General features: G+C 36.7%; 1 protein-coding gene across 1 annotated transcript in view; it reads left to right on the plus strand.

Annotated features, from left to right (window-relative positions):
* BABAM2 (BRISC and BRCA1 A complex member 2) overlaps positions 1–13,595 on the plus strand; it is a 367,400-nt gene that overhangs the window by 117,639 nt on the left and 236,166 nt on the right. The window contains exon 6 of the mRNA XM_019735370.2: positions 12,451–12,525. Within this exon, the coding sequence (XP_019590929.1) occupies positions 12,451–12,525 (75 nt within the window). The remainder of the gene's footprint in view (positions 1–12,450; positions 12,526–13,595) is intronic.

Below are 13,595 nucleotides of genomic sequence, written 5' to 3' on the forward strand. Positions count from 1 at the left end.
AGATGTCAGCTGGTTTCACCAGAGAGAGCAAGCAGGAGAGAGCGAGAGTGTGTGAGCAAGAGAGAAGTCACAGTTTTCCTAAACTAATCTCAGAAGTGACATCTCATCACTTTTGCTATATTCTACTGAAGTCTAGTCCACACACACACACACACACACACACACACACACACGGAATTACATAAGAGGATGAATACCAGGGATTGTTGGAAGCCACTTAGAAGCAGCCTACCAGACTTCCTTATTATGTTTGTTGTTTGTCTGTCTCTCCCCACAGGAATGTAAAATTCCATGAAGGCAGGATCTTTGTTCTCTTCACTGATAGATCATAAATACCTAGGACAGTGCCTGCCACATTGTTTACATTCCATGAACATTTGTTGCATGCATGAATGAATGAATGAATGAATGAACCCTCTAAGCACAGAGTCAGTTTAGGTTCCCTTCTCTGTGTTAATGCTTTTAGGTTTCACTTCATTTTCTCTTACTGAGGTTAAATATGCCTCCTCCTCTTATTCTTCAGCTTTTTCTTAAAAGGACATAGTTTCCAAGGTCTTCTACATGATTAGTGCCTTTGCATCAGTAGGACTACAGTTTATTCTTGTTACAAATTATCTTGTTTATTCAGTTCAACGTTTTTTGTTTTGTTTGTTTTTTTGTGTTTTTTTTGTAAATTTATTTTTTAAATTATATTGTTGTAAAAGATCCATAAAATTAAATTTACCATCTTAGCCATTTCTAAGTATATAGTTTAGTAGCATTAAATATATTCACATTGTTGTGTAACAGATCTTAGCACTTTTTCATTTTGCAAAACTGAAACTCTATATCCATTGAATACTAATTCCCCTTCCCTCCAGCGCTTAGCAGCTACCCTTTTTCTGTTTCTATGATTTTGACTCCTTTAAATACCTCATTTAAGTGGAATCACATAGCATTTGTCTTTTCCTTGTGATACTGTGCTAAGCTTGTTAAGCTTAAGCTCATTAAGCTTATTTTGCTTAGCATAATGTCTTTGAGGTTCATCCATATTGTAGCATGTGACAGGATTTCTTTCATTGTTTAAGGTTGCATAGTGTTCTGTATGTGTATATACTACATTTTGTTTGTCCTTCATCGATCGATGGATTTTTGGGTTGCTTCCATCTCTTGGCTATTACGTATGAATAAAGCTGCACTGTACATGGATGAGCTAATCTCTATCAAGATCCTGCTTTGAATTCTTTTCAGTATATCCCCCAAAGTGGAATTGCTGGGTCATATTGCTAGTTCTATTTTTAATTATTTGAGGCACCTCCATAGTGTTTTCCATAATGGCTGCACCATTGTATATTTTTACCAACAGTGCAGAGTTTAAGGTTTTAAACTGATTATTTTGAAACTTTAATCTGTTCACATGGATAATAAGGAAAACTTTTTTGAACTTAGTTTATCCTCTAGCCCCAGCATTTCCCTTATTAAATAATCAACTTAGCTGTCCTCTCGAAAAAAGGTGCTAGGTAAATTTGGCATGACTTCATGTTGGTGAACTTGTGTTGTCTTTAGTTGTGATAGACTCATTTAAAAACAAGAATCACTGTCAAACTAATTGGTCTTTATTCTTTATGATTTTTCTTCCCACCCAAATTTGCTCTTTTAATATTAAGGCTAAATTTAAATATGTCCAGGTACCTTTTCTGAACTAAGAAATTTTGAAATTCTGTTCATTGGCTCAGCTAATACTTGCGTTGTAGTTCATCTGGGTGTAGAAGTTTAAATTCATTTAAAGCAGCCAGACAGTTTGAATTGATAGTATTTTAAAAATATTCTATTCAATGTTATTGATTCTCCATGCTTTACTTACAAAACCCACTCCTGCTATAATTACCCCAGTTTATTTTGATTTACCTTTGAGTAATTTGTAAGCATTAGGGCAATGGTTATGGATTCAGGGCAAGTAAAGAAACTGATAATCTCATAATAAGGCAGGGTGGACAGTTAGAGGTTAAGCTTACAGCAGACCAGGCCTAGGGAAGGCCTAGTGGGAGTGGGAGCTGAGTAGGGTTTCCGGGCTGGAATTCCGTTCCGTTCTCAGGAATTTTTTTCGCTTTCCCATTCCTGAATCCCGAGATACAAACTCTTTTCTGTTCTCCACAATGAATCGTTTCCACAAAGTGATGGCTGATACTGCCAACCACCTGGGTTCATGGAGCCCATTTTCCTGATTTCCTGACCAACTTTTCTTGTGATTCAGGAATGGGAAAGCGAAAAAAAATTCGAAACCCTGGAGCTGAGACTATAGAAATAAAAATATAGCATTTGAGTTCGTTACTGGTCAAGGAATGGGAGATAAAGGTGAGTTTTAAGGGATGAAACGCATTCGAGCTTGGCGTGCTGACTCAGGAATATGTGTAAGGACAGCCTGCCTATGGAAACCGTCGAGACCGAGAATCTGGAGGATAAATGCAGGACCCTGGCAGAAAGAAAGGAGCTTGATTTTGAGCCAAGATTTTTTTGCATCAGGGCCTATATTAGTTTCGTATTGTTATTCCAAACTTTCTGGCTTTAAACAACACAAATTTATTGTCTTATAGGTCTGGGGGTCAGATGTCCAAAATGGGTCTCCCTGGGCTAAAATCGAGGCTACACTCCTTCTGGAGGTCTAGAGAAGACTTTCAGGATACTGAAGAAACTGGCAGATGTGTTCTCAGAGGTAGTGTCTTTGAGGAATTATGGAGAAGCAGAAATATCCTCGAAGGTTGTAGAAAGTAAAAACATTCTGAACACCTTTTAAAGAAATGACACTCAGGTCTGTAAGGGGATAATCTACACACATTTCATAAGAATGCAGTAGTCAGTTGGGTAATCAGGAAACAGTCGTGGTAAACTTCTTTGGCCCTTGTAAGGAAGGTGAATATCATTGAATTGGATTATTTCATTTTCAAGACATCATTCGGTCATTCTTCCCCAGTATTTTACCGACTGTATGCTCCTTTCTTAGTTGTTTGAATCTATGGTAGAGCTACACTTTTGTCAGGCATCACGTGTCTTGTGGAATGTCACCGGGCTTTTCCTTTGGTCCTGTTATGTTCATTGTTTTATTAGGGTATTGAAAGGCATGCTTTTCATTTTGTTCTGATAACACAGAGCTTGAAAAGATAGTTATTATGAAAAGCTACAGAGTCAATATTTAAGATTATATTTTTATGCACTAGAATGCTGCACCAATCCCATAAGATGCAATTTAATAGGGGTAAGCCAGTGTAGGACTTACGTACATTTATGGAAAGTCTACTGTGCTAGGTTTTGGATTAAAAAAGAGCAGTATACCAGTCATAGCGTTTGCTCTTGAAGGTGTTAAAATTGTGTTGAGAAGACCCAACACATATTTGTAAAAAATGAAATAGCAGTGCTGGATAGATTAAGTCTCAAATGGCTTATTCAGCCTGTATAAGAATTCAGAAGAAGACCCAATCACCAAGGCACACTTTTGTCAGCGTGAAGGGAATCTACAAGTATCTTCAAAAGAACAGCTGACTTGGGTTTTTAAAGCCTTGTCTCCATGTACTAAAAGGAAAAATACGAATCTAGTATTTGAAATGTTCTTCAAGAAAACCCTCAGATATTTTTATGGCATTTGGGAAATGTACAAAAACTTCCTCTGCCCCCAAGTATTTCCTATTTTATCAGTTATTAATATTTTCAGTGAATTTATGGTAACATTAACTTTTTTTTACTATAAAGAACTGTGGAAATAGTGTTGATTAGATCAGGAGGCACATAAGCCAAACAGAATTCTTGCCTGGGAATTTGGGGTTAGTACCGAGTGAAATTGGTCTTGTTATGAGTAACTGATCTGTACCATATGAAGATGGAAGCTTTTCCCCCCTCATATTAACTAGTCAGAAGAATCAGAAGTTACTACATGGAGAGAAAGTAAGATGAAGCACAGAAGGAGCAGAGACAAGAGACCAAGAGACAATACAGAGGGTTTTAGAGTCATTCGAACCAAGGCCAGGCTACATTTTTAATCTTAGATTCCTTGAGATACCACATGTCCTAATAATAAATTATCTTTATTTGCTCAAGTTAGTTTGAATTGGAATTGCGTATGTTATCTGAAACTAAGACTCCTAACTCAATCACTTCCAAAGCATCCTGTAAATATTTCTGTCAGATCATCACACTGTAACATTTGTCTACTCAAAGTAGACTTTAAGCCCTGTGAGGATAGAGACTGTATTTTGTTGGTCTTAAGATCGCCATTACTTAGCCTGGTGCTTGGCACAGTAGGTGCTCAATAAATGTTTGTTGAATGCATGAATGAGTGAATGCATGAATTATGAGCATCTTGTTATACATGCTTTTAATTTAAAATTTAAAATCCCTTTTAAAAAATGTTTGAGTAGATAATGTATTATTCAAAAATCAAAATATGTTGAAAACTATACAGTGAAAAGTCTTCCTCCCATCATTATCATGTGTCCACCCAAATCATACCACCTTCTTTCCTTCTCATACCCCATGTAAGCACCGGGATAGCTTTTTTCTAGTGTAGCTTTTCGGAATTTTTTTATGCACATATAAGCAAATACAAATCCATATATATTCCCTTCTTTTTTATGCAAATGGTAACATATGTCATATACTGTTTTGCACCTTGCTTTTGATTTTGTATAGATCAGAGACTTTTTGCCTATAAGCACATAGAGAACTCCCTCATTCTTTTTAAAAAGACTTGTATATTGTTACATTGTACTCGTATAATTGAACTGTGATTTATAATCTGAACTCTCTTGTTGTTTTAAATCTTTTGCTGTTACAAATAACAGTGTAATAAATAATCTGGTACGTGTCCTTTTGCATGGGTTCAAGCATGTCTGTAAGGTAAACAACTATTAGTGCAATTGCTGGGTCAAAGGTTTTATGTGATTATAATATTACCACCAAAGTGCCCTCCATAAAGTTTAGTATACAAATTTATTAACCCAGCAGCAATATATGAGAGTGATTGTTTCTCCACGGTGTTGTCAACAGCGTATTAACATATTTGTAGATTTCTGTCAGATTCCACTTTGCGTAAAGACCAGGTAGCTTCTCTTGTATTAACCCTTCCACAAATAACTATAAGCTCTAGACAAAACACAAAGCCACATGCCTGAGGGTGCTGGAGAGTGGTCAGAAGCAGGCAGCTCCTGGATGGAGGTTAACACTTAGAAGGGAAAGCAGAGCTTAGGGGACAAATTCAAAACATCTAATATACATGAAAGCAGAGTCCTAGAAGGAGAGGATAGGATAAAAAGAGGGCAGGAAAATATTTGATGAAATAATGTCTAGAGAGTCCCAAATATGGTAAAAGGCATTAATTTACAGATTTAAATCTCAACAAACCCCAACCAAGACAAATGTAAAGAAAAACAAACAAAGCACATTATAGTCAAAATACTGAAAACCAGACATAAAGAGAAAATCTTAAGCAGCCACAGAAAAATGATACTTGATATGTAGGTGAACAATTATTTGAGTCACCACTGATTTTTCATCAAAAACAATGGAGGTGATCACTCATGTGGGATATAAAACAGGAAGTAACACATTAATGAATAAAACAAACAAACAAACAAATAAGAAAACTCATTGACACAACAGTATGGTGGTTATTAGGGGGCAAGGGAGGTGAGGGGAGGTTGAAGAGGGCAAAGGGGGTTAAATATATGGTGACAGAAGGAGACTAAACTTTGGGTGCTACGTACATAATTCAGTATACAGATGATGTCTTATAATATTGTATACTTGAAACTTACATAATCTTATTTACCAATGTCACCCCAATAAATTAATTTAAAATTAATTAATTAATTTAAAAAACAATGGTAAGAAAACAGTGCAGTGATATCTTTAAAGTGCTGATATATTTCTGCCAATATGTTTGGTGAAAAATTATATTCAGTTTAGTTTTAATTTGTATTCCTTTTTACCAGTGAGGTTAAGCATTTTTTCATATGTTTAAGAGTCACTTTGTTTTTTGTACATAGCCTTTGCCTGTTTTTCTCTTGGGGTTTTAATCTCTTATTCATTAAGGACATTAGCTCTTTGTGATAGAATTGCAAATACATTTCTCTAAGTTTGTCAGTTGTCTTTTAACTTTGCTGATGGTGGTTTGTCATCCCCAAATTTTTTGTGTTCAGGTAATCAAGTGTGTCTATCTTTTCTTTTATCGCTTCTGAATTTGGAGTCATATTAGAAAGACATTCTCTGTTCTAAAACATTCATCAGTGTTTTATTCTTTGTGATTTTAGTTTTTACACGGAAATCTTTAATCTACTTGTACTTAATCTTCATATATGATGTGAAATATGGATCTAACTTTTGTTTGTTCCTAGATGGCTACCCAGTTGTCTGACACCATAAGTCATACACTCAGTGTATTGGGGCTTATTTCTATACTTACTTTCTGTGCCCCTGGTCTGTGTGTGGATGAAACACCAGTTCTACCTTGCTCTAATTATTGTGTCTTTATATTATGCTTTACTATCTGGTGTAGCCAGCCCTCTTCATTAGTTTTCTTCTTCTGAGTTCTCCTGGCTGGTATTGTTTATTTTTTCACATGGTCTTTGACTTGACTTTTCAAATGGTCCCTCAAAGAAATGAACCCCCAAGCCTAGACAGGTCAGGTCTTCATGAAATACGCTCTCAGCACACCCTGCCCTTTCTTTGATAGTATTTTTCACAGGTTATAATTTATAGGAGTATTATGTTAATACTATCTGATTTACTAGAGTATAAGCTTCAGGAGGGCAGGGATCGTGTCTCTTTTACTCATTATATACGCAGTACCTAGTATAAGGCCTGGTACATTTTAGGCTCTTAATTCATAGGAATGAATGGATGCATTGGTCTTGAGCCTTAGATTGAGCTCTGATTCTTTATTATTCTCCCAACTACTGTCGGCAAGTTTCTTGACTGTTCTAAGCTTCAATTTTCTCACTTCTAAAATAGGTATAAATGAATTAGATCTACTGAATAGAGTTTTGGGGAAAATTAAATAGTATATCTTAGAAAACCTTTTTGTAAAGTATGAGATGTTCTAATTGGACTAATTTTGGTTTTCTTTTTCACATGTAGTACATAATTATGCATTTGCCCAGGAACAATGTCCAGACTTAAGCTATTGGTTGTCAACGTCCATTTGGAGAATTGCCCTTAGCAGGCTGTCACCCAGCTAAAGTTACAGCCATTCTCGAGTATTTCTTAGTTTTAGCTATCTAAGAACAGTCAATTTCAGATGGCAGCTTGTTTGTTGACAGGGAACAGTGTCTAAGAAAGAAAGTAAATTTTCCTTTATAGAGCAACCTGGGGTTGGAATCCATTCTGCATAAGATGCCTGTCACCTCCAAAAGGAGGAGAAAACTATGACACAGCTGCTATTACCAGAAGAAATGCTTAGACCTAATAAAAAAGTGCTTTATGATTGCCAGCTTTAAAGCCTACTATACATTCTGTGGTTTGCTACTGAGAGACTGAAGAAAACTTAGCACTTGTTTCTAATAGCATTGGAAACTAAGACTCAAGAATTCAGTTTTCAGTTCTGCCCCTGATTTTCCTTGTGACCTGTAAACTAAACTTCCTCTGTGAAAATGAGTAAATGGTGATTTAAAACATATCTTAATGTAAAATATGAGCCAAAACTTAGTCTTGTTAGTTTAAGTTACTTGCCAATGTACTATAACTTGAAAAATGGAAGGACGCACATATTTATCGCTAATGCTGGGGAAATTGCCATTAAGGCAGTTGGCGGAATGGCTGACATTTTAACAGTCATAGGTCAGATAATTTTTTATGTCTTTCCAAGAGAAGATTTGACCAAGGATTGACAAAAAAAATCAAATTATTCTGTTCACTTGGCTGCATCTAAATGTCTCATTTTCAGCTTACAGAAAAGATTGCTATGGAAGCAATCTTTGACGTTACAACAGAGTGACCATAAATTGTCTGAATAACTGTTGGAACTTCAAATATGAAAACACAGGAAAAAAATCATTGTCTGCGGTAGAATTCGGAAAGGATTTTTCACTTGTGTCTTGCTTCTCATATCATGTGTATAGCTCAAATTTTACATTAAGATATATTTTAAATAACCGTTTACTCAATTTCACAGAGGAAGGTTAGCTTACAGGTCACAAGGAAAATCAGGGGAAGAATTGTAAACTGAATTCTTGAGTCTTAGTTGCCAACATTTCCAGTGCTATTAGAAACAAGTGCTACCGTGTTTCCCTGAAAATAAGACCGGGTCTTATATTAATTTTTGCTTCAAAAGACGCATTAGGGCATTAGGGCTTAGGTTCAGGGGATGTCACCCTGAAAAATCATGCTAGGCCTTATTTTCTGGTTAGGTCTGATTTTGGGGGAAACATGGTAAGTTTTCTTTAATCTCTCAGTAGGAACATACAAAATCTATAGTAAGCTTGAAAGTTGGAGATCATAAAACACTTTTATGGTTTCTATTAGACTGGCTTCTTTTCACAGTCTTAAGTTTCATTTATTATGAATTTAGTTGAATAAATCAGTCTGTTGCCAATAAACATAAATTTATACTAGTTCTAGGATCAACATTTTGAGAAGGGATGAAGGGACCGTTTGAGCATTTTTAAAAGAATGTTGGTCTGAAATAGCTGGGAGAATAAAAATGTATTGTACAAACTAAAAAAGGGCAAAAGAACTAAAATACAGTGCATGGACTAAAATAACTAGCAGTTCCAATGAGTCCAAGTGCTAAATATGCAATTATCTTTCTGATTACCTTTTATGTACAAGAGTTCTTTTAATTTTTTGAATCTCATATTTCACTTCTTTTGTTGTTTCAAAAAAATATATATAAGAGCCATATATTGAAAAATATATGTAGGAGTCTAAGAAACTAAATTTTGAGATTGCCATTTTAACTTACAGATTGACATTTTAGACTAGTAGGTAGAAATGGCTATTTATTGATTGGTAGGTGGTTTGCCTCTGAAAATTGAAAATGAAGAAGGAATGAATGAGTTTGACTTATATATTGTCTGTCCAACCAACCTTTTCTTTCTTTTTTTTTTTTTTTTCAACCAACCTTTTCTAATTCGTGAATACTTTCTAAAAACCTGTCTCAACATCTCCAGGAATGACTTACCAAGTATTCCACATAGATGTAGCAGCCATTGTAGTGTTCACTAATTTTATGAATGATTGTGGCATATTGTTCCTGTAGGGGGTTAGTAGAAATTGCTCACACTATAGAGAATAGTTTCTGGGTGACTCAGAGCAGTATCAGTGCTTTTTTTGCTCCAGTAATACTGGATATCCAGGAATACTCCTACATCAACCCTGTTTATACTTGCTGTTCTCTTTGCCTGGGGTGTTTTCCCCCACACTCCCCATGGTTTGCCACCTCACCTCTTTCACACCTCTGCGCAGTTGTTACTAACTCCCCACCATTTGAGTTTTGAGCAGAGGAGGATCATCACCTGCCTAATGTGTTGTGGTGACGGGAATAGCCTGCGGGGAATAGGCTGAAGCTGTGGGTGGGGGGGGATCATAATGACGGGGAGAGATAACAGTGGCTCAGATCAGGTGGTCTGGTTGTGCAGGTGGTGAGAAGTGGTGGGGCTTAGCATGTAAACTGAAGGTAGAGGAGGCAGGTTTTGCTGCCATTTTGAATGTGGATTGTGAGAGAAAGATAGGAGTCAAGGATGATTCTGAGGTCTTTTTGGCCTGAGAGGCAGAAAGAATGAAATTGCCATTTACTGAAATGGAGAACTATCAAAGGAAGAGCGAGTTTGGTTTTAGTTACGGTAGTTGAGTAAATGAAACTTGAATTAGTCGGAGGTCTGGGATAGAGCTATGACATTTGGGAATCATTACCCTATAAATGGCATTTAAAATCATGAGCCTAGATGAGATCACCTGGGGAGTGCAGATAAAGGAAAGAGGTCTTGGGGTTCAGCCCTTGGTATACTCCAGTGTGCAGAGATTGAGGAGCTCAGAGGGAGGGCCAGTGAAGTAGAGAAGAAGCAAGAGAGAGTGGGGTCCTGGAAACCAAGTGAGGAATGTTCCCGGAAAGGAGGGATCAGGTCTCTCAAAGTGCTGCTTATAGAATAAGGACTAAGGTGAGGACTGAGGAATGACATTGGATTTGGCAATGGGGAGGTCCTTGATGAGCTGTTTTGGTGTTGTGGTGGGGAAGAAAGACTGCCTGGGGAGCGTTCAAGAGAATAATAAAGGAGGAAATGTAGACCTCGAATATAGACTAATTCTTTATAAGAGATTATTGTGTAAAGTAGAATAAGAAATGAGATGGACCTGAAGAGGGATATGAAGTCAAGGAAGACTTTTTCAAATGATGTGTGCATGCTGATGGAAATGAATGGGGAAAAAGGAAAAACACTACGTAGGAGAAAGAGAACGGGGACAGTTGGTGGAAACATGTATTCTTCAGTGAGTGTTCCTTCCTCTGTAGCACTGTACACAGCACTAAAGAAAGACTTTTCTGTTCCTTCCATACCCACCTCCAAACTCCCACTGGGCTAGGTGCCCCTCTTAAGCGCCCATTTAACTCTGTACTTTGTATATTGCCCCTATACTTACTGCTTTTAATGACCTCTTAGACTTAACAACAGACTCTTAGGTCCAAAGAATGATACTTAGCACGGTGTGTTAGTGCTAGAGTCCTTGGAGCTTAACATCAAAACCACACCTTTTTAGTAATCTTAGATGTTAACAGAAGGTAAGAATTTTATTAGGATCTTTCAAAGACCTTCTCCTCCCACCCACCATGGGGAGCTGTCTGTAGGTCCTTAAGTGGCACTTAACTACCCTCTCTGGTGCTGGGTGTCGAGTAACCTGCATGTTTTGGCGTTTCATACTCAGTGCAGCCTCTCAGCTCTGAGGACTAGTTCTTTTTCTCGCCACTGGCATTCCTGGTGGCACAGTGGCTGCTGTGACTCCGTCTGGCTTGCCTCACCTTTGATTCTGTTCATTCAGTTCTCTCATTTCTGCCTTTTCTGTCAGAGTTAGGCTTGTGATGAAGAAGTGTTGTGTCCTTTGCCAGAGGTTGATAGAAGTTAAAAGATGTTGTAAGCAGGAAAACAAACAGTGAACAACTACGTAGATGGTAGTTATCATTGTTATCTTTTGAGCTCAAGGTTTATATTTCTGTTTGCATTTTCAAGGTTTTAGGTCAGAGTTTTAAAATTAGGGCCAGGACCTTGAATCCAGTAAGTTCCTAAGGTGTTTGTAGACAGGAATGGTGTATGTTGTGGAATCAGCTGTAGAAATGTGCCTGTGTGCTCATCCAGCCATCATTAAAAAAAGTGTGTTCATCCAGCCATCATTAAAAAAAATTTGTAAATGCTTACTATGTTTAAAGATATGTTTTGGGGAGTTTGAGGTACTTTTTTTTTTTTTAAGGGGGAAAGACAGTGGAGATATTGGGAGCTCTTTACGAGTCACAGTATGAAAAGGATAGAGATCCACTCTTTAGAGTACATAGGTCTAGATTATTCTTGGCGTTATTGCTTCAAACATCACATCACAGTGAAACCCCAGTATGTCAGAATCCCAAGCTGAGCTGCGGGCTTGCAATGAGAGAGGCTGGAAGACCCAGGACCCCAACAGCTCAGCACTCACCTTTGTTGCCTCTACAGAGTTTCCTTGGGACACCTCGGTGTCTGCATAGCCCAGTTGGAAAACCCTTCCTCTAGACTCGCATAGTTTAAAACAATGTGATTCCTTAAGCCTTCCCCATCATAAAAATTGAGAGAGAAACTTTTTTCTTTTACATGAATTTTCTTTTAAAAAATAGAAGGTATTATTTATAGTTTAGTTAAATGTTTTAAATCACCAAACTTCTGTCCATCTTTCCTATGAAGAAGATTGGATCATAGAAAGAATTACCGAAAAACATTAGTTGATGATAATGATGTTAACAGATTGTCAGGAAATTAAATCTCCTTCGGGTACCCACTGATGTACTGCTTCATATGGGGAGAAGTTTAACCTTTGTATGCACTTCTAGACAACACTATAAAGGCTGGTGAGACATGTCATGAGCCTGTGGGTTATAAATATTAGTGAAGTGGTCTGAATGCTTTAGAAAATACAAATGAATTGAAGGGGCAGGTATAACTCTAGTGTTTGGATGTTTAGAAAATCATAGTCAGGTATTCTTTTTAGACTTTTAAAAGAAAAAAAGGTGATACTTATTATAACTTTATTGCACATTTAAAATGCAGATTTAAAAAATTCTAATTTTGCTTTTTAGTAACTAATAATTTAATACTTCCTTTTGATCCTCCCCTACTTTTCTTTCTTCATGTTGCTTTCCCAAATTGAAGATGCCTGTATTTTAAACAGGTTGAACTAGTGGCCTTGGCCATAATTGTCACTTCACAATCTATTTTTGATTTTAATCTTATTATTATATCTTTCTTTCTACAGACTGGTGAATTTTCAGCTCGTTTTCTTTTGAAGTTGCCGGTGGACTTCAGTAATATTCCCACATACCTTCTCAAGGTAAAAATATATAATTATCAATAGGAGAATATAAATGAGCATTTTAAGTAATTATTTAACCCTGAATATTTGTCTGACTGGTTTGCCAGCATTTTGTTCGGATGATGAATTCTATTAAAATATTAATTGCATGAAGATCCACTGAGTTCCTTTGTTACCTAAAAGCTAAAATAGTAACCCTAAAAGTTATTTTGAAATGAAATTTTCTTATAAGATAAAATTAGTGTAAATCAATTAAACTTTGGAAAACAATACCTTTAGTTAGTAATTTTATTGGGAGGAAAGGCTCTCATAGAAATTGTCTAATAATGCATTTTGTCTTTAAGTCAGATTGCATATTAACTATGCTGTGCCAAAGGACATTTTCTTTATTTATGTTAGCAGTTGATCTCAGGCACCTTCAAAATTGGGCTGTCCTGGAGAGACCCAGCATTGGGTTAGGCCAGTGTATATGGTATTCTTTAAAATGTGATGCAGGCAAGATATGGCTTGAGGAGCAGCTACTTTGGGCAGGGTCTACAAATACTTTGCAGAGAAGAGGTGGAATGCAAGTGAGTAGACCGTGGTTAGTGTGAAAGAAACTAAATGGACCAGGAAGCAAGTTCTGATCAGGAAGCCTGAAGACAAAAGCCTGGGTTCATCATAGATGAGGATTTGGGTTGTGACTGCCCTCAGCTCCATATTCCAATCTGTGGTTATATAGCGTTAGTCTAAGGTAAGAACAGTTTCAGCTTTACTAATTTGATGTTGTTCAAAGAATTAACGGTATTTGTAACAGTCTAGAGAGAAGACAAAATGCTTGTACAAGTTTTCCTGCATATTGTAGTAGTCAGTGAATAATATTAGATCTTAATCTTGATAATGATTGGAAGTGTGGTCTTGTGGAATATGAACTATGGACTATAGAAAAGATTAGGGAACACTTTTTTTAATACGTTCCACTCCGGGGGGATAAATTATTTTTTTCCCCCTAAGTAAAACATCAGATTTTTGTGCCTCATTAACCTTTCATTTTTAGTTTCTAGTTGACTCGTTTTCCACTCTGTATCCAAGGGTTGTGAAGTTCAAGT

The sequence above is a fragment of the Rhinolophus sinicus genome, linkage group LG05 (genome assembly GCF_036562045.2).
Source record: "Rhinolophus sinicus isolate RSC01 linkage group LG05, ASM3656204v1, whole genome shotgun sequence".
Classification (NCBI taxonomy): domain Eukaryota; kingdom Metazoa; phylum Chordata; class Mammalia; order Chiroptera; family Rhinolophidae; genus Rhinolophus; species Rhinolophus sinicus.